We start from the raw sequence: 24,998 nt of genomic DNA on the forward strand, positions 1-24,998 counted from the left end.
AAGAGTCAATTGGCATTTCAATTATCAATAGGACGCAGGGATGGGAGAAGGAACAATAATTACTATAATAAGTATTGATTTTCTTTATCAATGATACTGTAATTCAAAGTGGCCGGTAGCATAAAAACTACAGACACAATAATAATAAAAAAATCAATAGAACACAAATAACAAAGGGGGGGGGGAAGAGAAAACTCCCCCAAACAATAGAGAGAAATAAACCCCTCAAGAAAAAATGTTTTTCTTTCTTTTCCTGCAGGAACAAAATGAGATATTGTAACCAGCTCATAATAACACAACAGTCAGCTCACCATATAGAATAGCTATGGCAGAAATCCAAAGCTGAGACAATTTGTCGGAAAAACTTCCTGGCTTCCTTGGGGGTCAGACGGCCTTTCTTCACCAGGTAATCGAAAAGTTCGCCTCCTGAGACGTGTTCCAGGACGAGGTACCTAACACATTAGAAGTCCAGAGACAGCATGACTAAGAAGCAAGGACAACAATTAAAAAGAAATTGAAAATCCATCGGACCACCATGGGAAGCAAACCCAGAATCCATTTCAACCAAGGAAAAACCATTTTCTTTGCAAAGAAAATTAAAGAGAGAAAGAGAGAGGTAACACTTTGATCTTGAGAGGTAAAAAAGGGAAAGAGAAGGGTGTGTGTGTGGGGTGTGTGTGTGTGTGTGTGTGGAGAAGATGAAGAATTCAAAATATTTTATATTGTTTTACCATGATTGAATCACCAACTGTTACACAGCCCCAAACAGAGAACAAGCAGAGCTGATTCAAGCCATGACTACATTGTTTTTTGTTTTTTTTAATAGGAAAGACTTCTGTTTAATAAATATTGTGTGAAGTTAGCTGTACATGGGTGGCTGGGTGGCAGCTGTGTGCTCTGATCAAAGGACGGCCTGGCCTTGGCTTTCTAGAAAGTGTTTCCTGAACAGGCAGCAAAATACAGTTAATCCTCAACTTATGACCGTAATTGAGTCCACAATTTCAGTCGTAATCCATGATGGACGTAAAGCAGGTCAACACGTGACTGGACCCGGTTTTCGGACCTCTTTTGCGGTAGTCCTTAAGCGAACGCTAAGGTTGTTAAGCGAATGCCACTGTCGTTAAGCAAACCCATTTGTCTGCTATGAGGTGTATGTAGAGATTCCCAGTCATCCAGGTCAGTTGTCTCAAAGGTGATTTTTCGAAAGGCGACTGGACTGTTTTTTCCTTTGAGGAAAAAGATGCTTCATCAGTTGTGATCGGGGGGTTAGGGGTGGGATGGAATGGAATAAAAATGAGAAACAAAATGTTTTGTTCTTCTTCCTCAAGGAAAGAACAGTCCAGCTGCCTTTTGAAAAATCACCTTTGAGATCACTGTGAGGTGGTTTCTCCAGAAGCCAGAAGCAAACCCTGATTTCCAGCAAAAATGTTGTAAACTCAGTCACATGACCATAGGCATAGGGTGCTGCAAACATCTGTAAGTGCAGGCTGCTGCTGGTCAATTGTTTTATGGAAGGGGCTGGGGCCAGACATCAGAAATTCATAAACCAGATAATTGGTTCCATTTTTGGAATCCACCGTAACATTGAACGGTTTATTAAGCGACTGGTCATAAGTCAAGGATTACCTGTGCATGAGCATGACTTTCACCTTTGGCAGTTCCACATAGTACAGTCATGTGCTGTTTTTGATAAGAAAGAGCTTTCCATTGGGACAGCAGTCTGTTCCTCAGTTGGAACACGGTTAGGCGAGTTTAATTTGAATGTTAATTTGAAATTCTGCAGTGTTGCTGGGACTGAATTCCAAAGACTGACATGTCAGTATACAGCAGGCATGTCCAAAGTCCGGCCCGCGGGCCATTTGCGGCCCGCGGGGTGGTTTAATACGGCCCTCAACAGCCCTCCCTGCTGTATGTAAATGCAGTCCTCCCACGGTCCTCCCACGGCCCTCCCTTCTGATTGAGGGCCGCCCCTTCGGGAGCTGCTCCCGCCTCCCCCGCCAAGGGGCCGCCCCAGGAAGCGCAGGCCGGCCCAGCTGCCGCCCCCACCCCGCCAGCCAGGCTCCGGGGCTCCACGCGGCTTCCTCCGCCTCCTCCTCCTCCTCCGCCAGGCCTGCTCGGGGCCCGGGGCGGCTCCAGTGCGCAGGGGAAGTGCGCGGAGAGCGGATCGCGCCCTCATCCCGGCCGGAGCGCAGCCCAGAGGAGGAGCCGCTGGGCCGGGCATGCCCTGAGCGGCCAGGGGTCTCCGGTCAGGCCATGCGGCGCTGTTGGCGAGGCGGGGGTGGCCGGCGGGGGTCTCGGCCTGCCCGCCCGTCCCGCTGAGCACCTTCCCTGCGCGCCGCGGCTGCCCATGGTGGCGGCTCCGGCTCCGGCGGCGCTGGGGCTCCCGGGCGCGGGGGCTCCGGCGGTGCCGGGCTGGCCGCTCTGGTACCACAAGGACCTGAGCCGGGCGGCGGCCGAGTAGCTGCTGGTGTGGGCCGGGCGGGCCGGCAGCTTCCTGGTGCGCGACAGCGAGAGCGTGGCCGGCGCCTTCGCCCTCTGCGTGCTGTGAGTCCGGGGACCCGCGGGCGCCACCTTGGGGACGGGCCGCGGGAGGGAGGGGAGGGGAGGGGGCCAGGGCGCGCCTGCAGAAGACTCCCCTCGAGGCTGGGCATTCCGTGGCGGCGGCCCCGGAGCCTGGAGCGGGGTCTGTCCATGCCTCCGATTTCTTTCTTTCTTTCTTTCTTTCTTTCTTTCTTTCTTTCTTTCTTTCTTTCTTTCTTTCTTTCTTTCTTTCTTTCTTTCTTTCTTTTTCTCTCTCTCTCTCTCTCTCTCTCTTTTCTCTTTCTTCTTCCTCTCTCCTGCCTCCATTCTCTCTTCTTCCTTCCTTCCTTCCTTCCTTCCTTCCTTCCTTCCTTCTCTCTTTCTCCTTCCCTCCCTCCCCCCATTCGTCCTTTCTCCTCCCTGTCTCCTTCCCTCCCTTTCTCTCCCCCCCCCTCTCAGCCCTGCCTGGCGCTGGAGTCCCGGGGGTGACCTTCCGCCATGGAATCCGAGACGACTTTTTCGGCTGCAGAAATGTCAGCCTCCCGGGACGGGCTGGGCGACCCCCCCGGCGGGGAGAGGTGACTCCCCTCCCCCTTCTAGTGGCTTTCCCGACTCCGGCCATGCCGATCTGCCGCTCCTCCGGTGGGTTGAAGGGCCGGCTGCCTGGCCGAACCGCCGCGCTCCTTCCCCTCGCCCCGGGCTTGGCGCGGCGTCTGTGCCGGTGCAGCGAGGCTGACGGTGCGCGCCTGGCCTGGCTGAGCGCGAGGCGGTTCGGCCAGGCTGGAAAAGGTGCAGGAAGCGGCCGCCGCCTGGTAACGGCGCCCGGGCTCACAACGTGGAGGCGGCGAGCAAGCGCGCGCTCAGGGCGAGGCGGCCGCGGTCCAGTGAGGGAAGAGCGCCGAGGGAGTGGCCGGCCGGGCTGCGCTGCTGCCGAGCAAAGCTCGGCCGGGGCGCCCGCTCTGCTCTGCCTGGCGCCAGCTCAGAGACTCCGCGCGCCAGGCCCTTCTCCCGCTCAGCCAGGCCAGGCGCGCACCGTCAGCCTCGCTACACCGCCTCCACGTTGTGAGCCCGGGCGCCGTTACCAGGCGGCGGTCGCTTCCCGCACCTTTTCCTGCCTGACCGAACCGCCGCGCTCCTCCCCCCCCACCCCGGGCTTGGCGCAGCGTCTGTGCCGGTGCAGCGAGGCTGACGGTGCGTGCCTGGCCTGGCTGAGCGGGAGAAGGGCCTGGTGGGCGGAGTCTCTGAGCTGGCGCCAGGCAGAGCAGAGCGGGCACCCCGGCCGAGCTTTGCTCGGCAGCAGCGCAGCCCGGCCAGCCACTCCCTCGGCGCTCTTCCCTCACCGGACCACGGCCGCCTCGCCCTGAGCGCGTGCTTGCTCGCCGCCTCCACGTTGTGAGCCCGGGCACCGTTACCAGGCGGCGGCCGCTTCCCGCACCTTTTCCTGTCTGGCCGAACCGCCACGCTCCTCCCCCCGCCGCGGGCTTGGTGCGGCGTCTGTGCCGGTGCAGCGAGGGCGCGCCTTCTTTGCCGCCGGAGCTGCCCCGGCTTCGAAGCCCTCTGGCTCCCCTGGGCGAAGGCGACGTCCAGGGAAGGGCGGGTGTGTCTGTGTGTGTGTGTGTGTGCACGTGCGCGCATTCTGTGTTTCACAGCCATTTTATGGGCTGGGATGTGGGGAGCTGGACAGGGGTAGGTAGGGCCCTGGCCTAGCAGAATTTGTGAAGTGGTGGAAGTGTGTGAGCTGTTACCAGAGAGTTTGACCTTGTCAAAGCAAATAACATTTGCCAACATTTGCCTGGCTCGTAACACTATAGCACGGAGAATTGAATTGAATCAGTTTCACCCTTCACATTAGTGCAGGTAAGTTTTTTTAAAATTTATTTAAAATACATTGTGAAAACTCAGCTGTCAGTTGATCTTATGTTATAAAATGAAAAGTATACCATTTGCAATTAACTTGGCATAAAATAATTCATTTGCATTTAATTGTAATTGTTCAAAGAATGTTTGGAAAAATGTTCGGCCCTCCAGCATGTTCACTTCATCCAATCTGGCCCTCTTTGAAAAAAGTTTGGACACCCCTGGTATACAGGGAATCACTCCCATTAAAGTCAATTAAACTTCCAGGGGAGTAAATAAGTAGCGAGGATTATGATTAAGAGAGAATTTTCAAGAATTAAAATAGTAGTAGTAGTAGTAGTAGTAGTAGTAGTAGTAGTAGTAGTAATAATAATAATAATAATAATAATAATAATAATAATAATAATAATAATAATAATAATAAAATAGAGTTAGAGACATATCAAAATTGAACCTGAAATGTGGCATTCTCAATGTTATTTGACTGAATTTTTATGAATAAAATAAATAAATGTTTATTTTAATAATAACAATATATATATGTAAAGACTCTAGCATAGCTTTGAAAACCATTGGCTGTGTTAAAATGCACCTCGAGCCAGTGAGAGTTACATGACTTAAAATGAAAGCTGGAAATACTTTTCAAAAAATCCTTTTTTTTTTAACTGATGGTATTTTAAGGGAGCCATCTGTCTATTTTTACCTTTGAACCTTGCAAAAGTCCACAGATTCTGCTGATACTGAACAATTCATATAAAATAGTCAAACAAAATTACCTGGGTGCCTAAGATAGAAAACTTAATTATATAGTTGTCTGAGTTTCTCACTATGTAGTCATTTTTTATTTTTATTTTTTGATGAAGAGAACGTGTTAATTTCAAGGACCCTCCACACATGTACGTCTTTCCCGGTGGGTTGCAGCCTTGGGATCACCTCTCTCTTGAATCGTGTTCTGCAGTCCTAAATGAGGTTCCAGGGGAATCTCCTTCTTCTCCTCCTTAACGCAGAGGTCCCCAACCCTTGGGCCATGGCCCAGTTCAGACCCAGACCGCAGAAGTGGCAGGCAGTTCCACTTGCACCTTGGTTCTTTTATGACTCGTGGACTTCAGCTCCCAGAATTCCTGAACCAGCCATACTGAGGGGAAGGGAGAGGTTTCCATGCTGAGCCATGCTGGCTCAGGAATTCTGGTAGTTGAAGTCCACGAGTCATAAAAAAACCAAGTTTGCCTACCCCTTCCTTAAGGGACCTGCTTAGCTTCAACTAGATGAGCCTGCAGCCTGCCACCCTATCTCAAGGTTCCCCAAAATTTGAGGGCTGGAATTTGATGCTGAGAATTTTCAGAAGAACATGCTGTGTGGGGGGTGCTGTCACAAAATGCTTGCTAGGATTTCCCATTCAGAAATGGCTCCCCTAGGGGACAAGACCAGTTAAAAGCATAAATTCACCCAAATGCTACTGGCCTCCTCCCACAGAACACTCCTTGCTTAGCCTGGTCCTTCTTCTCGAGTAGCTGGGATCATTTCAAACTAACAGACCCTAGAACTAAGGTGGGCAATTATGGCCCCTTTACAACCTTTGGACTTCAACTCCCAGAATTCCTGAGACAGCATGGGGGCCGTAGTTGCCCTAGATAATGGACTCAGAGGTATACTTTCCAACAAAGAGATGCTGAAGGCATTTTGCTCTTTTTTTTATTCCATTCAATCGAGTCAGATTCTCAGAGATTGCCCGGACATGTCGCTAGGGTTTCCTTGGCAAGGCTTTTTGGAAATCGTTTGCCATTGCCACCTTCCTAGGGCTGAGAAAAAATGACTGGCCCCAGGTCACTCAGTTGGTTTTGTGTATGAAGAGGGACTAGAACTTATTGTCTCCCAGTCTGCTGCATTAAACACTGCACCGAAATGGTTCTCCATTTGCTTTTACATCAACCAAAAGGGAACAATCTTCTAAAAATGTAAATGTCCAGTAGGGCAGGGAGATGGGTGGACCGATTCATATGGCATTTGCTTTTCCAGGGATCATTTGGATCTACATATTTGGCTAATTAACTGAACAAATTCTGGTCAAAGGAAAAAAACTTTGGTCTGTAGGGAGAACTCTGAAATTTAATAATCCCTCTCCCCAATTTAACCCCTAATACAGGCATGTCCAAAGTCCGGCCCGCGGGCCATTTGCGGCCGGCGGGGTGGTTTAATACGGCCCTCAACAGCCCTCCCTGCTGTATGTAAATGCGGCCCTCCCACGGCCCTCCCTTCTGATTGAGGGCCGCCCCTTCGGGAGCTGCTCCCGCCTCCCCCGCCAAGGGGCCGCCCCAGGAAGCGCAGGTCGGCCCAGCTGCCGCCCCCACCCCGCCAGCCAGGCTCCGGGGCTCCACGCGGCTTCCTCCGCCTCCTCCTCCTCCGCCAGGCCTGCTCGGGGCCCGGGGCGGCTCCAGTGCGCAGGGGAAGTGCGCGGAGAGCGGATCACGCCCTCATCCCGGCCGGAGCGCAGCCCAGAGGAGGAGCCGCTGGGCCGGGCATGCCCTGAGCGGCCGGGGGTCTCCGGTCGGGCCATGCGGCGCTGTGGGCGAGGCGGGGGTGGCCGGCGGGGGTCTCGGCCTGCCCGCCCGTCCCGCTGAGCACCTTCCCTGCGCGCCGCGGCTGCCCATGGCGGCGGCTCCGGCGGCGCTGGGGCTCCCGGGCGCGGTGGCTCCGGCGGTGCCGGGCTGGCCGCTCTGGTACCACAAGGACCTGAGCCGGGCGGCGGCCGAGTAGCTGCTGGTGTGGGCCGGGCGGGCCGGCAGCTTCCTGGTGCGCGACAGCGAGAGCGTGGCCGGCGCCTTCGCCCTCTGCGCGCTGTGAGTCCGGGGACCCGCGGGCGCCGCCTTGGGGACGGGCCGCGGGAGGGAGGGAGGGGAGGGGAGGGGGCCAGGGCGCGCCTGCAGAAGACTCCCCCCCGAGGCTGGGCATTCCGTGGCGGTGGCCCCGGAGCCTGGAGTGGAGTCTGTCCATGCCTCCGATTTCTTTCTTTCTTTCTTTCTTTCTTTCTTTCTTTCTTTCTTTCTTTCTTTCTTTCTTTCTTTCTTTCTTTCTTTCTTTCTTCTTTCTTTCTTTCTTTCTTTCTTTCTTTCTTTCTTTCTTTCTTTCTCTCTCTCTCTCTCTCTCTCTCTCTCTCTCTCTTTTGTCTTTCTTCTTCCTCTCTCCTGCCTCCATTCTCTCTTCTTCCTTCCTTCCTTCCTTCCTTCTCTCTTTCTCCTTCCCTCCCTCCCCCCATTCGTCCTTTCTCCTCCCTGTCTCCTTCCCTCCCTTTCTCTCCCCCCCCCTCTCAGCCCTGCCTGGCGCTGGAGTCCCGGGGGTGACCTTCCGCCATGGAATCCGAGACGACTTTTTCGGCTGCAGAAATGTCAGCCTCCCGGGACGGGCTGGGCGACCCCCCGGCGGGGAGAGGTGACTCCCCTCCCCCTTCTAGTGGCTTTCCCGACTCCGGCCATGCCGATCTGCCGCTCCTCCGGTGGGCTGAAGGGCCGGCTGCCTGGCTGAACCGCCGCGCTCCTTCCCCTCGCCCCGGGCTTGGCGCGGCGTCTGTGCCGGTGCAGCGAGGCTGACGGTGCGCGCCTGGCCTGGCTGAGCGCGTGGCGGTTCGTCCAGGCAGGAAAAGGTGCAGGAAGCGGCCGCCGCCTGGTAACAGCGCCCGGGCTCACAACGTGGAGGCGGCGAGCAAGCGCGCGCTCAGGGCGAGGCGGCCGCGGTCCAGTGAGGGAAGAGCGCCGAGGGAGTGGCCGGCCGGGCTGCGCTGCTGCCGAGTAAAGCTCGGCCGGGGCGCCCGCTCTGCTCTGCCTGGCGCCAGCTCAGAGACTCCGCCCGCCAGGCCCTTCTCCCGCTCAGCCAGGCCAGGCGCGCACCGTCAGCCTCGCTACACCGCCTCCACGTTGTGAGCCCGGGCGCCGTTACCAGGCGGCGGTCGCTTCCCGCACCTTTTCCTGCCTGGCCGAACCGCCGCGCTCCTCCCCCCCACCCCGGGCTTGGCGCAGCGTCTGTGCCGGTGCAGCGAGGCTGACGGTGCGCGCCTGGCCTGGCTGAGCGGGAGAAGGGCCTGGCGGGCGGAGTCTCTGAGCTGGCGCCAGGCAGAGCAGAGCGGGCACCCCGGCCGAGCTTTGCTCGGCAGCAGCGCAGCCCGGCCAGCCACTCCCTCGGCGCTCTTCCCTCACCGGACCGCGGCCGCCTCGCCCTGAGTGCGTGCTTGCTCGCCGCCTCCACGTTGTGAGCCCGGGCGCCGTTACCAGGCGGCGGCCGCTTCCCGCACCTTTTCCTGTCTGGCCGAACCGCCACGCTCCTCCCCCCGCCGCGGGCTTGGTGCGGCGTCTGTGCCGGTGCAGCGAGGGCGCGCCTTCTTTGCCGCCGGAGCTGCCCCGGCTTCGAAGCCCTCTGGCTCCCCTGGGCGAAGGCGACGTCCAGGGAAGGGCGGGTGTGTCTGTGTGTGTGTGTGTGTGTGTGTGTGTGCACGTGCGCGCATTCTGTGTTTCACAGCCATTTTATGGGCTGGGATGTGGGGAGCTGGACAGGGGTAGGTAGGGCCCTGGCCTAGCAGAATTTGTGAAGTGGTGGAAGTGTGTGAGCTGTTACCAGAGAGTTTGACCTTGTCAAAGCAAATAACATTTGCCAACATTTGCCTGGCTCGTAACACTATAGCACGGAGAATTGAATTGAATCAGTTTCACCCTTCACATTAGTGCAGGTAAGTTTTTTTTAAAATTTATTTAAAATACATTGTGAAAACTCAGCTGTCAGTTGATCTTATGTTATAAAATGAAAAGTATGCCATTTGCAATTAACTTGGCATAAAATAATTCATTTGCATTTAATTGTAATTGTTCAAAGAATGTTTGGAAAAATGTTCGGCCCTCCAGCATGTTCACTTCATCCAATCTGGCCCTCTTTGAAAAAAGTTTGGACACCCCTGCCCTAATACACACACACACACACACACACACACACACACACACACACACATATATATATATATATATATATATATATATATATATATATATATATATATATATATATATATATATATATATATATACTGTATATATGTGTGTGTGTGTGTGTGTGTGTGTGTGTGTGTGTGTGTGTGTGTGTGTGTGTGTGTGTAAATTACTAACAAAGAATTAAGGGAGACTGAAATGCATTTCTGACTCATTAGTCTTCATCAGTCAGCCATACCCTTCTGAGATTCGAACCTGGGCTGATTGCACGTTAGGCAGTGTATTTACCTCTTGAGCCACAGGATCTCTCTCAAGAGGTAAATACACTGCCTAACGTGCAATCAGCCCAGAAGAAGGAAGCTAAATCCTCCAGCATTCTCTTTATCCTATGGCTTTGTCTCTCTCTTTATATCTCCTCCCATTGATTCAGGAGAGGATGACAAAGAAAGCTTATGTGGAGAGAACACGAGTGCTCTGGCACTGCCTGGTATGCTGCACAGCTATCCTGCAATTTCTCTCTCTCTCTCTCTCTCTCTCTCTCACACACACACACACACACACACACAGAGAGAGAGAGAGCGAGAGAGAGCGAGAGAGAGAGAGAGAGAGAGAGAGAGAGAGAGAGAGAGAGAGAGAGAGAGAGAGAGAGAGAGAGAGAAACTCACAGTGGGTCTGCCATTCTGGCAGCATTCACACCCAAGAGAAATATAGATATCTTCCACCCAGGAAACCACCGCTTTGTGCCAGGAATTTCAGAAGCAGATGGGAACACAAACCCTTTCCCTTTTTTTATTGGTCCTGCACCTTTCCAAAAACCAAGCTTTTGAATTTTAATTATTTTAGCAAAATTGGAGGAAATGGTTATTTCCTGTCTTCCTCTATCTTCTCCCCCCCCTTCAAATAACAGAGCAGATAAATTCAAGGATGAGGGTGGCGGGTAGCCTCAATCTGTTGGGAGTGAAGGGGGGGGGGGTAATTGGATTGATAAATGTTTTGGGAGAAATGAGAAAGAAAGCCTTAAAGAGTCCACTCAGCCAATCTCAATGTACACATGGTTGTAGTTTGACAATAAAGGTTCATTCATTCATTCATTCACTTCAGAACAGCTCCGTAAAACCACACGTCTTTGGCTATTGTTTATCACCCTTTAACTTGGCCTGGCTTCAAGAAGAAGTACCAAAACTGGCCCTACCTTCAGATAGATGAGGTCACTGCCTCAGACAACAGACGCTAAGGAGGTGGCCAGCTGTGAGGGGAGCCTTCTGTCTGTTCTTCCTGAATATCAAGCTGTTCCTCATAAATAGAGCCATGGATGCTTTACCCTTTCTTCTGAGCCCGCGGCTAAACTACTCTGTTGCAAGTGTAGAAGTGATACTATCCCATGGCAAATGTTGAAGCAACCCTCAATGGCCAATCCTACTCTTCTCTATACAGCCCGAGAATGTCAAACATCAGGAAAAAGGTTTTGGGAAGGTAGAATAGTACCTGAGTGGTATCTCATGTAGGTTTGCCTCAGGCAACATTGTGCTTAAGAACATGAGAGGGGCATTGACCACGGTGATTGGGGAAGATGGCTGGTTTAATGACTTTACGCATTGTGCTAATCGAGGGCTGTTTCATCACATTAATCAGTAGCCTGTGGCAATTATTTGCAAGGCATTTTAAACTCAAACTACAATTTTCACGTTGTCTGTGCTATTAGTAGATTTTAGTCTGCATGTAATTGTATTTATGTATCCATTCGTATGATTATAAGTCTGGAGTTATAATCTCTATAAGTACATCTATGACTTGAAAGAAGGCTACACATTTTTCCTGAACGTAGTATCCTTAGCAAGCAAATCCACGAAAAGAGATTACAACACTCCAGGTTAGAATGTGGCTCATTTCTATCAAGAACCTACAGGTAGTTTTCGACTTACGATCACAATTGGGGTTAAAATTTCTGTTGCGGAGTGAGACAGTTGTTAAATAGGTTTTGCCCCGTTTTGCCCCCTTTCTTGCCACAGTTGTTAAGTGAATCACTGCAGCTCTTATTCACATGGTTGCTAAGTGAATCTGGCTTTCCCCATTGACTTCGCTTGTCAGAAGGTCGCAAAAGTTGATCACATGACCCAGGGACACGGCAACCCTCATAAATATGAGTCAGTTGCCAAGTGGTTGAATTTTGATAACGTGACCACGGGGAATGCTACGACGGTCGTGAGGTGTGAAAATCAGTCAGAAGTCACTTTTTTTCACTGCCGTTGTAACTTCGAGTGGTCACTAAATGAACTGTTGTAAGTCGAGGACTACCTGTATTTCACTCTGGCAGGTAAATATCCAGGGTTCTATTTGCAAGTGGGAGATGATCTGCAAATAAATACCTACAAGTATTTTTTGTTCTCGTAGACATCATGGAGTTTGAGTACGTGAGGGTGTTCAATCAACTTCAGAATGGCAATTTCCCGTTCCACCTGCAGTGGAAGAAAAAAGAGAGAAAGTGTTTTTGGGTCTCTGACAATTTGCCGTGCTTAACTTGCCGCAGCCAACGTGCCGCAGCCAAGTAGTCACAGCCATTTGGGACGCTCCGGGACCAGAGTTACACTAATATCAAAGAAATGGTGGAATAGAATCATTAAAGAAGGGATGCAAAACCAGGGACAAACTAAAATGTGAATGACAAAAATTAAAATATTTTTTTAATTTATTTTAAATAATTACACTGAACTGTTCAATTGCCCCGCCAGGGCAAGTTGTCCCACTATGTGTTGGCCATGGCGAGTTGGCTGCAGCGATTTGTCCCATTCCAAGTGTTTATAACATACAGGGATAAGAGGAGTCACAGTGAGGTGGGTGGGGTATAAATTTAATAAATAAATCAATTAAAAAAATTCTCTTTGTGTCCTAGGATGCAGAGCTCGAAGCAGATGGAGACAAGGATTTTTCCCACTGGTTCATATTCATGTCACTTATTCCCTACTACATTATTTTGCTGTTTTCTTCATATGCCAGGGTTTTTTTTCCTTTCCCTCGTTTTATGATAATTTCTTTGAATCATGAGTGGCTGTGTTGTCCTGCCAGGTGATGCATTCATCAAGCCTGTGAAACCACAATATCCTGAAGCTGTGGTGGCGAACCTATGGCACGGGTGCCACAGCTGGCACGCAGAGCCCTCTCTGTGGGCACGCACACCGTTGCCCCAGTCTCAGGCCTTCAGCTGGGTTTTATAAAACCGTTTCACTTTAGGCCTCCGCCACCGTGTGCAAAAAAAAAAAAAAAGAAAAAAAAGGTTCAATCAATCAATCAATTTCAACTTCTCGCGGGAAAAAAAAATCTTGCAAAGTTGGAATTGATTGATTGAACTTTTTAGTCCCACCCAGTCTGCCGTTACCACAGCCACACTCATCCAATGGGCCACACCCACCCAATGGGCCACGCCCACCCGGCACCCGACGATACATACTGTAAGTGGGTTTTGGGTTGCAGTTTGGGCACTCAGTCTCTAAAAGGTTTGCCATCACTGTCCTGAAGGAATAGTTAGAGACACATTATCAGAGAAGGTGTCCCTTGAAGTTTGTCATCACCTCTCTCTAAGCATGACACAAAAGATGCCCTGGGGAATTTTATTTTCTAATAAAACCATGTCCTCTTACCCACAACCCACAGCTGAAGCAGCGTAAAGTTGCTTTAGTTTTAAAGTCAATTTTCCCTCTCTTCTTCCAATATAATTGGCAGGCAATATGCTTCATCCATGCCTCACTGAGAGCGTGGTCGCTGATGCAGACAGGGGGAAGATTTCCCCAACTCCTATTGGTCACTTCAGGCTGCTTCACCAGCCTCCTTCCTTTGGTCACTGCCATTCATGGCCATTGCTTTCTGCCTTGGCTCCAGAAGGGAATAGATCAGGGGTGTCAAACTCGCAACGTCACGTGACATGTCGCGACGTATACCGACTTTTTTGCCATTGCCGGCAATGGGGTGGGCGCGGTTTCGCGATGATGCATCCAGCCCGTGGGCTGGCAGTCTGACACCCCTGGGATAGACTATAAGTAGTCCCAGTGCTTTTTTTGTAAAAGAAAAAGGTGCTGGAACTCACACAACCTGCCTTGCCTATCCATCCAAAAAAGGTGCTGGAACTCCGTTCTGAGCGTTCTATGAGAAAAAAAGCCCTGGGTAGTCCTCAACTTACGGCCACAATTGAGTCCCAAATTTCTGTTGTTAAGTGAGACATTTGTTAAGTGAGTTTTGCCCCATTTTTATGATCTTTCTTGCTACAGTTATTAAGGGAATCACTGCAGTTGGTGAGTCAGTAACCCGGTTGCTAAATAAACATGGCTTCCCCATTGATTTTACTTGTCAGAAGTTCACAAAGGGTGATCTCATGACTTGGGACCCAGCAATGGTCCTAAATATGAACCAGTTGCCAAGCATATGAATTTTGATCAAGTGACCATGGGAATGCTGCAACGGTCGTTAAGTGTGGAAAATGGTCATAAATCTTTTTTTCAGTGCCATTGTAACTTCAATCACTAAATGAATGGTTGTAAGTCAAGGACCACCTGTATAGTTTCACACACTGCTGCGATAGATAAAGTTGCTATTTGAGGCAGCTTTTAAAGCTTTTTTGAGGCTTTTAAAATTACTATTGTGTATCAAAAACAAGTGATATGTGCTGATTCTTCAATATGTGTTACGTCGTATACCTTTCGATGGTTAGGACAGTTATAGGACACTTTAAAGGACAAGTGGCTGTTGTTTTGATTTGGGTCTTCAGTGTTGATTTCACTTCGCAAATGGTGACCTCATGACTTGGGACCCAGCAACAGTCATAAATATGAACCAGTTGCCAAGTATCTGAATTTTGATCACATGATCATGGGGATGCTGTAAAGGTCATAAGTGTGAAAAACGGTCACGTCACTTTTTCCACTGCTGTTCTAACCTTGAATGGTCACTAAATGGTCTGTTTTAAGTCGAGGATTAGCTGTATGTTTTATTTGAAGCATTCCTGACTGGTGCTTGACAGGTCCCACTTAAGATCCTTACAAGCAGAGTTTAGCACCAGGCTTGGGGTGAGGAGGAGCAAGATCTTCCATCACAAAGAGAAATGGCAGAAGTGGGGGGGGGGCAGATCTGCCAAAACCCCAAGGGAGCAAGACCCAAAAGGAAGTACAGGTAGTCCTCAACTTACAACCACAATTGAGCCCCCAAATTTCTGTTGCTAAGAGAAATATTTGTTACGACCCCTCTTGATGCCGTTGTTAAATGAATTGCTGCACTTGTTAAATTAGTACTACAGTGGCTAAGCGAATTTGGCTTGCCCATTGACAATCCTTTTGTGAGAAGGTCACAAAAGCTGATCGCGTGATCCTGGGACACTGCAACCGTCATCAATGTGAGTCAGTTGCCAATCATCCAAATCTTGATCACATGACCATGGGGATGCCGCAACGGTCATAAGTGTGAAAAATGGTCATGTCGGGGATTTTTTTTCAATGCCGTTGTAATTTTTAACGGCCACTATATGAACTATTGTAATTTGAGGAATACCTGTACTTTTCATGATATCCTTACTGAGCAAGAATTATTTGGAAGACCTGCCTATATGTTGCCTAGACCTCCGTTGTTGACGGGGTCCTTTTTTTATTCTTCCTTCAGGCATTCAGTTTGTAATTTTTAGGTTTTTATGATATTTATTGCAATATTTTTTAACATTTGTATTTATTATTATTTTTATTTGTAAATAAGCCAGAGTCCCGTATGTATAAGGAGTGGTGTATGTAAGAGATGACTAGGCAGAGCCTGAATGCAGGATCAAATGTGTCATCCTTGTGCAGCCACAAGAGACCTAAGTCCATCAACACCCCGTGAATTCTGTTAACTCTTACCTAGCGCCCCAATTTGCCCGTTAGTAGATCAGATTTTTGCATATGTATAGCATGCAATAAACTTTTAGTGCTTTGAACTCAACTCCTGTTCCTAGTTACTTGTGCCTAACAGGTTATATAAAAATCTGATGAATGGAATGGAATGGAATGGAATGGAATGGAATGGAATGGAATAGAATAGAATAGAATAGAATAGAATAGAATAGAATAGAATAGAATAGAATAGAATAGAATAGAATAGAATAGAATAGAATAGAATAGAATAGAATAGAATAGAATAGGGGAAGGGAAGGGAAGGGAAGGGAAGAGAAGAGAAGAGAAGAGAAGAGAAGAGAAGAGAAGAGAAGAGAAGAGAAGAGAAGAGAAGAGAAGAGAAGAGAAGAGCCTTTATTGGGCAAGTGTGATTGGATACACAAGGAATTTGTCTCTGGTCCATAAGCTCTCAGTATACATACAAGCAACAGAATCATAAATCATAAGATGCAATCATAATTCATAAGATACAACCAACAAAGTGATACTCATAAGATGCCAACAGAAGCAGGTAATAGGAAAGATGAGAAGGGTAATAGTAATACAGTCCTACTACACGGTTAGATATCCTTAGGCATGAAACAGTGCTGTGGGAGTTAGGTGTTCGGCAGAGTGACGGCATGGGGGGAAAAAACTCTTTGTGTCTAGTTGTTTTGGCATGCAATGCCCTATAGTGGCCTCCTGAGAGGAGAAGTTGAAAGTTTTTGTCCAGGATGTGATATGGATAGATAGATAGATAGATAGATAGATAGATAGATAGATAGATAGATAGATAGATAGATAGACAGATAGACAGACAATAAATAAAATCACTGTTTTTATATGTTCATTTTTCATTGTTGCGTGCCACCCAGAGTCACCTTGGGTAAGATGAGTAGCTATATAAATTTGATAAATAAATAAATAAAATTGAGGTTTGGAAAACTATTTCCTTGGTCTACTTTGCATAAACAGTGCTTCCCTTGCAACCTCTGGGTCCTTCAGGATAGACTAACACTGGTATTAATATCTCTCCACCTACTCTTCCTTCATTTTAAGTTGAATTATTTTTATAGTTTTTTATGTTTTAATAATTATTACAATAATAATAATAAGTTGGAAGGGACCTTGGAGGACATCTAGTCCAACCCCCTGCTCAGGCAGGAAACCCTATACCATTTCAGGCAAATGGCTGTCCAGTCTCTTCTTAAAAACTTCCAGTGTTGGAGCATTCACCACTTCTGGAGGCAGGTTGTTCCACTGGTTAATTGTTCTAACTGTCAGGAAGTTTCTCCTTAGTTCTAGGTTGCTTCTCTCCTTGACTAGTTTCCATCTGTTGCTTCTTGTCCTGCCTTCAGGTGCTTTGGAGAATAGCTTGACTCCCTCTTCTTACAATAATCGATAGTCTAATATTTCTTCATAAACTTTTTAGATTTGTTGTGCACCCCGTAAATTTTGTGGGATGGGTGGCTATGTAAATTTGATAAGCAAACAAACAGGAAAGAAATGGAAGCAATTTATGCATGCAAACTGCCTATTCCCTTGAGTGGTCTTTTAATCAGGCAGGGATATTGTAGCATGCTGGATCAGGTACTGATCTTGATTGCATCATTTAGGATTAAATATTCATCTGGAAGTCAATCTAAATCTCATCACTGGGAGGGGAAAATTCTAGTGTAATCAAGAGCAGACTACTAACATTTTCTGTACGAATAGTGAACAGCCATCACGGAATAGCCCATGTGCCACACAAGTAATCATGTCTCATAAACAGTCATGATAACAAAGAAGCTGGGTGTTGGGTTATGTAGTCTTAGCGTGTTAATCCTACTCAAATGTATAGGATGTTGAGATTTAGCTGTGGACTTTAGAGTAGAGCACCATACCCAAAAGCACACCTGGAAAAAGAAAAAAGAAAAGAAAAGGTGAAAAAAGGGGGGGATGAAAGGAAAGGAAAGGAAAGGAAAGGAAAGGAAAGGAAAGGAAAGGAAAGGAGCTGAGTTATCTAACTACAACTGCACCCAACCGTTTCCAAATACGAGGGCCACACAGATAAATTTTATGTTTATTATTTTTAAGGATGCTAACCTCATACTTACAGATCAGGTGGGCCAATATCTTCACCGAGTTATACAACTGTGCAAAACTTTTAATTCGATGTTGCATATTGTTTTGTTGCCCTATTATTTTTTCCCTTTCCCAATAACAATTTGTTGTGTTAAACTATTTCTCTGTTTTACTGTGCTTTTTTTTATTGTAAAGGCTGGTTGAAGACTGAGCTGAGCAAAAAGCATTATTTAGGGAACAATTAGATATATTAAGGAGTCACCAAGGTTTATTTATTTCTGAACCACCCATCTCTCTCAAAAAGGGGTAATGTAATCAATAAATAAAACAAAGTATGAATATTAAAATTAAATTAGTTTTTTTTAAAAAAATCAATTATAGACTAATGACAATTAAACATCAAAAGGGCAAAAGTCCTAACTAAGATGGCCATTTGAATTGAGGCCTTTGAACTATGGTGCTGGAGAAGACTCCTGCGAGTCCCTTGGACTGCAAGGCATTCAAACCAGTTAGTCCTAGAGGAGATCAACCCTGACTGCTCTTAAGAAGGCCAGATCCTGAAGTGGAAACTCAAATCCTTTGGCCACCTTATGAGAAGGAAGGACTCACTGGAGAAGAACCTCATGCTGGGAAAGGTTGAGGACAAGAGAAGAAGGGGACGACAGAGAACGAGGTGGCTGGATGGAGTCAATGAAGCAGTAGGCGTGAGCCTAAATGGACTCCAGAAGATGGTAGAGGACAGGAAGGCCTGGAGGAACGTAGTCCATGGGGTCGCGATGGGTCGGACACTTCTTTGCAACTAACAACAACAACAAAAATGGACATTTAACATTGGTTACTGCGACGTGGAGGTGGCTCACTTGGGACTAGTCAGTCCCATAACTGAGTGGTCCTCTGTGCCCTGCACTCAAGGCTGCAGAGCCAAGATTTGACCCATTGCTAAAGGCCAAGAGATCGGGGGCTTTCTTCCCCTCTGGGGGCAGGATGCTCCACAATGTGAGGGCAGTGGCAGGGATGGGCTGATGAGATGGGATGAAGCCAGTGCTGTCAGTAATCTGACCCTATGCCACGTAGGTGATGATCAAAGCCTTGTGTTGGACCCAGAAGCAAACTGGTACCCACTGCAAATCCAGAGCAAGGATGTTATATATGTACCCTTTATCAGGCACCCAGTAGGGCTCATGCCAACACACTCTGCACCAGTTGAAGGTTCCAGATGCTTTTCAGAGGTAGCCCTTTGTAGCGTGTGTTGCAATAGTCCAGCTGGCAGATGATCCAAGGCATGAGTGAGCGAGTGACTGAGTGCAGTGCCTCACTGTCCGGGAAAGGGTATAGTCGGCACACAACACGGAATTGGGCAAAAGCCCTCCTGGCTATGGCTGCCATCTGTTCATCGAGCAGGAGCCAAGAGTCTAAGAGGACTCCCTAGTTATGCACCAAAGATGATAAACTCCTGGTTACAGACGAGCCCCCCACCAACTAGGTTACGTTGGATTTTTCTATGGCCTCTGAAAAAAAGGCTGTTATTATAAGAAGGAGCCATCTTCCAGTCAGGGGTGGAATTGCAGCCCAGGCTCCTCCTTTCCTAAGGCGAAGCTAGAAGGACAAGCCAGTGCACTACAGATGAAAACAAAGATTCATTTCTCTGAGTCTATCATTCTGCCGCTGAAAATGGGCAAACTAGTCTTTGCTCAGGGCCTCTAGGCAAGATCTTGGTCTGTCACCCACTTGTCTTTTAGCAGCTTGTCCTCCGAGTACTCGCCAGGACGTTAACTGCCAAACACAAGGCGCTCAGTTTGGTATTAAACCCTCTTCTACATCTTTCTGTGGTTTGGTTTTCTTTCCTTCTGCTGGCCATTTGATCGAGTCTTACCCAACATCTATTAAGATAAAGGTAAAGGTTCCCCCGCACATGCGTGCTAGTCGTTTCCGACTCTAGGGGCCGGTGCTCATCTCCGTTTCAAAGCCGAAGAGCCAGCGCTTGTCCGAGGACGCCTCCGTGGTCATGTGGCCGGCATGACTAGACGCCAAAGGTGCACGGAACGCTGTTAGCTTCCCACCATAGTGGTCCCTATTTTTCTACTTGCATTTTTACGTGCTTTCGAACTGCTAGGTTGGCAGAAGCTGGGACGGGTAACAGGCGCTCACTCTGTTACGCGGCACTCGGGATTCGACCCGCCAAACTGCCAACCTTCTGATCGACAAGCTCAGCGTCCTAACCCACTGAGCCACCGCATCCCTAACGTCTATTAAGAGCATGCAAAGATTTAGTAAGCTTCTCCTCTGTGATACATTGCAGTTTCAGATTCTTCCCCCCCAAAAAAGAAAAGAAATGCAGTTGCCCCAATTTTTTTTAAAAAAATTACCAATTTGCTTTATGTTATGGCTAAAGCTATCTGGTATTTGGAGGATCTCTTCAGTGGTGTTTCCCCCCCCCCCCCATTAGCAGAAAATTCAGAAAGGGGAAAACAGTGCCACTGTACAGAAAAATACTTCAGCTGAACCACTCATGTGAAATTATTCAACTTTGCAGAACAAATCAAAGGCATGGAAAAAATATTTGCTCTGGTGGTGCCGACTGAGACCGTCTGGAGTCTGGACAAACGGGCCAGGGTCAGGATATTAGAGCCATGGGAGTCTAACTTAAACCGAATTCTGTTCTGGCTTGTGCCAGTCTCACTTAGAGACCATCTACATTCAGAATATCTGTCTATGTTTTGCACATCCTTTGTTAGGCAGCAAAATCTTACTGCTCCTTCTCCACTAACAACTTGCTGCCACAAGTGTCCACAGCAAAGCCTTGAGGATGCCAAAAGGACATGTGTACCATGAGGTTATTGCACAAATGACACTAGTGTGTACTTGAGTCACGATGTCGGATACAAATACCTAAAAGCCATGCACCTGCATGATGCTTATATCATAATTTGCCCCCCAACTCCCATCAGTTACTTAGAACTCTTTCTATAGTCATCGCTCCGTTGCTGTGCCAAATTGATGGGATTGCAATAAGGAGGACAGGATGCATATAACTTCAGTGACAGCTAGGGGTTGCTATGAAGTTGCTCTAAGTAACTCTTAAGTAGTGGAGAAGCCACCTTAGTAACATCACTCTGTGCTGCCAACTTGACAACTTGGTGAGAGGCTACATTAATTTTGCAAATTTCCCAGTGGCTAGAAATTGACTGGCAAATTCCTTCAGGACTGAATCCACAATCCAGCGAGAAATAAATTGCATGCTATGCTTTTCTAGGCATCTCATCTCTGCCTCTCACTTTCCTTCCCGTGGGACGGTCGAAGTCTGATAAAGTCTTAATTGATTCAGTCTGAAGGAAAGTGAGAGGCAGAGATGAGATGCCTAGAAAAGCATAGCATGCAATTTATTTCTCGCTGGATTGTGGATTCAGTCCTTCGCTCTTTTGGACTCCCATCTTCTCCAATCTCCCTCACCCATCCCTCAACCCCCTGCTGTAACCCCGAGACATCTGATTTGCTTACCTTCATCAGTACCGACTCGGAAAGCTTTTCCCGGTTCACTATCTTAATGGCAACTTTCTGCCCTGTGATGCAGTGTACGCCCAGCTTCACCAGACCTACGGAAAGAAGAAAGGCACTAGAGTTCTACCGTAATGCAACATACCAAAGCTTTGTGAAATCAATTCATTGCATTCTCCGCAATAGCCGCTTCCTTCAAATGTGCCTGTTTAGTAGCAAATGCTTGGTAGGCTTCAGAGATGAGGAACTTCAGGCAGATGAAAGATGCACTGGCAAGAGAAAGGATGGAGCAGAAGAAGGCTGTGGATGAATTAGTTCAGGGGGTCTCCAACCTTGGCAACTTTAAAACTTGTAGACTTCAACGGCCAAATTTCCTCAGCCCGCCAACCTGGCTGAAGAATTCTGGGAGTTGAAGTCCATAGGTCGTAAAAGTTGGCAAGGATGGAGACCCCCTAAATTAGAGCTGCCAATTACAGGTAGTCCTCAACTTACAACAGTTCATTTAGTGACCGTTCAAAGTTAGAATGGCACTAAAAAGTGACTTATGACCGTTTTTCACACTTGCAACTCTTTCAACATCCCTGTGGTCATGTGATCAAAATTCAGATTCTTGGCAACTGACTCATATTTATAACGGTTGCAGTGTCCCAGGGTCACTTTTGCAACCTTCTGACAAGCAAAGTCAACGGGGAAGCCAGATTCACTTGAGAATGGTGTTATTAACTTAACAACTGCAGTGATTCACTTAATCACTTTGGCCAGAAAGGTCGTAAAACAGGGCAAAATTCACTTAACAACTATCTCACAGTGACAGAAACTTTCAGCTCAATTGTGGTCGTAAGTCAAGTACTATCTGTAGTCGTCTTCCTTTTTTTCTTCTCTGTCAAGTTAGTATGCATTGGATTGATTTCTATGACTGAAATAAACCTTGGGTATCTACATTTGGGACGCGGTGGCTCAGTGGGTTAGGACGCTGAGCTTGTCAATCAGATGGTCGGCAGTTTGGCGGGTCAAATCCCAAGTGCCGCGTAACAGAGTGAGCACCTGTTACTCATCCCAGCTTCTGCCAACCTAGCAGTTCGAAAGCACGTAAAAATGCAAGTAGAAAAATAGGGACCACTACGGTGGGAAGGTAACAGCGTTCCGTGCGCCTTTGGCGTCTAGTCATGCCGGCCACATGACCACGGAGACATCCTCAGACAAGCGCTGGCTCTTCGGCTTTGAAACGGAGATGAGCACCGGCCCCTAGAGTTGGAAACGACTAGCACGAATGTGCGGGGGAACCTTTACCTTTACCTTTATCTACATTTATTGATTCTTACAACTTCCCTCAAAAACCCACGAATGGTCCCAGAGCATGTGCAAAATTGAAAAAAACGGCCACCAGGTGTTCTTGGGTCATTGCTCTGAAATTTGATAACTCTAACTAAATCCTGCATTTTATGTAACGCCCCTTCAAAGCTACGTAAGTTTAGCACCGGACAGAGAGCTTGAGACAGAGAAATAACTTTTGCTCTCTGGAAGAGAAGGAAACAAAAGCAGAGTTAACTGGGAAGTTAGAGGGATAATGGAAAAGATACAAGAATGGTGGAGGGACCTCTTCTCAAAACTGCTATTTCACCAGGGTTCCTCTCTTCGTGCCTATTCTACCTGTAAATTAAGCATCTACGAAAGATACTATAAATAGCAATAACGCTATATTTACAAAGCAAATCCATGCGTGTGTTCCATGGAAAAAGTTTCTGTGTGTATTTCCAAGCATAAATGCTTCGTTGCCATCTCATCCAGGGGCCGTTAAACCCATGTAGTACTCCATGGCAAATGAGGAAGCCCTTCACAATACTACTATTAGCTTGCAAGGAAAATGCTCATACTCTGGAATTAATCCAGAGCGTAGAGACACTTTTCATTATTAGCCTTTTTTTTCTACGTTCCCCACTTCTGTGCAGAAGATGCAGAATTGGAACTGCAACTTTCTCTGTCTTGAGCTATCCACATGGTAAGGATGACCATTACGTGTTAAAGGACATTCCCTCCTATTTGCATCTCATCCTGGCACAAGCATGCCTTGGTAACAACTTCTGCTTTGTCGCCATGATCTCATCTCCAGTTCGTCTCAGTTGATGTGATGCAAAAGTGCTTCCCACTCCCCACTTATTCCAACATTGTCCAAGATGAGTATTACGGTATGTTAAATCTCTTAGGCCAGTAGTTTTCACTGGCTAGGGAATTCTGGGAGTTGAAGTCCTCAACATTTTAAAGTTGCCAAGTTTGAAAAATATTGTGTTAGGTTTTATAACCCTTTAAAGGTAGTCCTTGACTTACGACCACAACCGAGTCCCAAATTTCTGTTGCTGAACGAGACTTGTTAAGGGAACTTTGGCCCATTTTACAATCTTTCTTGCCACAGTTGTTAAGTGAATCACTGCAGTTGTTAAGCTAGCAGCACAGCTATTAAGTGAATCTGGCTTCCCCCTTGACTTTGCTTGCCGAAAGGTCGTAAAAGGTGATCACATAACTCTGGGAGACCGCAACCGTCATAAATATGAGTCAATTGGCAAGTGTCTGAATTCTGATCACGTGATCATGGGGATGTTCCCACAGTGTCAAAAACTGGTCACAAGTCACTTTTTTCAGAGCCATTGTAACTTCAAATGATCGCTAAATGAATTGTTGTAACTCGAGGACTTCTCTGGAGAGAAGTCAGATAATTGTCAGCGGCTGGGAAGAGAGAGAGCAGAGGGGGTAACAACATCAGTACAGTTTGCTGCCAACTCAAGGATGGATGGAGAGCACTTGAACTCAGAAATACGTAAGGAAAGGCTCAGAGACTCAAGGTACTGAACCTGCAAGAATAGTGATTAAATCTATGGAAAGACATTTACATAGAAAGCTGTCTTCATGTTTATCAGCTTGCTCTTAAGAGAAATATGTATTGATGTTTACATGTTATGATAATGGCACCGAGCTATTGTCCTTACATTTGGCAGCTTGGTGCTTTATATCTCTAGTAGAGATAAAAGAAGCGATTAAAAATGAAAAACCTTGTCCATTAAAAAAAAAAAGTTGCAGCAGAATTATAAAGGTGGGAAAAACAACAACCAGGTCCTAAACTCCACTTCAGTTATGTTTCTTTCCTCTTTGAAGTAACTCAATTCCTATGGTTGAAATCTACTTATGCAAATTACAAAGTAGGAAGGAGAATAATGCAGCTTTTTACTTTATGTGTGGATTTCATCTCCCAGAATTTTTAGGTACAACCAACGTCTTAGAGCTGGAGACTGCACATCTGAAGAACCGGTAAAATGGGGGAGGTTGGTGAAGAATAAGCACAAAAAACAAACATACTAAATATTTTATCTCATTTTCACGACACCCTCTGTGACAATAACAGAAATACCAGTAGTCCTTGACTTACGACCACAATTGAGCCCAACATTTCTGTTGCTAAGTGAGATAGTTGTTAAGTGACTTTTGCCCCATTTTACGACTTTCTTGCCACAGTCGTTCAGTAAATCATTGCAGTTGTTAAGTTACCAACAGGGATGTTTAGTGAATCTGGCTTCCCCATTGACTTTACTTGTCAGAAGGTCTCAAAAGGTGATCACATGACCTGGGACACTGCCACCATCATAAATATGAGTCAGTTGCCAAACATCTGAATTTTGATCACTTGATCATGGGGATGTTGCAACAGTTGTAAGTGTGAAAAAGGTCATAAGTACTTTTTTTCCAATTTCATTGTAACTCCAAGTGGTCACTAAATGAACTGTTGTAAGTCAAGGACTACCTGTAATTACAAAGATTACCATGCATATAATGGCACAAATGTTTAATTTAATCAACTGCATGAGGTATTGACAATAAGTCACTATTACTCCCTTACCATAAAGAAAATTGTGAAATAAAAAACTTGTGGAAAACCTCCCCAGTCCCCTATTTTATACATGTATTTCTCTGTTTTTGACAAGAGTCTTCAGTATAGGCCAGGGGTCTTCAAACCTGGCCCTTTTATGACTTGTGGATTTCAACTCCTAGAATTCCTTAGCCAGCGTGTCTGGCTGAGGGATTCTGGGAGTTGAGGTCCACAAGTCATAAAAGGGCCAAGTTTGAAGACTCCTGATCTAGGATCACTTACCGACCCGGAGAAAAGCTATCTAAGTAGTTATTAAGAGCACCAACTTGATGGTATATCATCCATCCATTTATT

General features: G+C 47.2%; 1 protein-coding gene across 2 annotated transcripts in view; it reads right to left on the bottom strand.

Moving 5' to 3' along the window:
- Nucleotides 1-24,998, bottom strand: part of LOC308676223 (serine/threonine-protein kinase BRSK2-like) — a gene marked incomplete at both ends in the record, with an annotated part of 73,713 nt that overhangs the window by 29,571 nt on the left and 19,144 nt on the right. For both annotated transcript variants that reach the window (XM_081342023.1, XM_081342022.1), the window contains 3 exons: nt 312-452; nt 11,715-11,800; nt 20,792-20,886. In XM_081342023.1, coding sequence (XP_081198149.1) covers nt 312-452; nt 11,715-11,800; nt 20,792-20,886 — 322 coding nt within the window. The remainder of the gene's footprint in view (nt 1-311; nt 453-11,714; nt 11,801-20,791; nt 20,887-24,998) is intronic.

This window comes from Vipera berus (genome assembly GCF_964194415.1).
Source record: "Vipera berus genome assembly, chromosome: W".
NCBI classification, from domain to species: Eukaryota; Metazoa; Chordata; class Lepidosauria; order Squamata; family Viperidae; genus Vipera; species Vipera berus.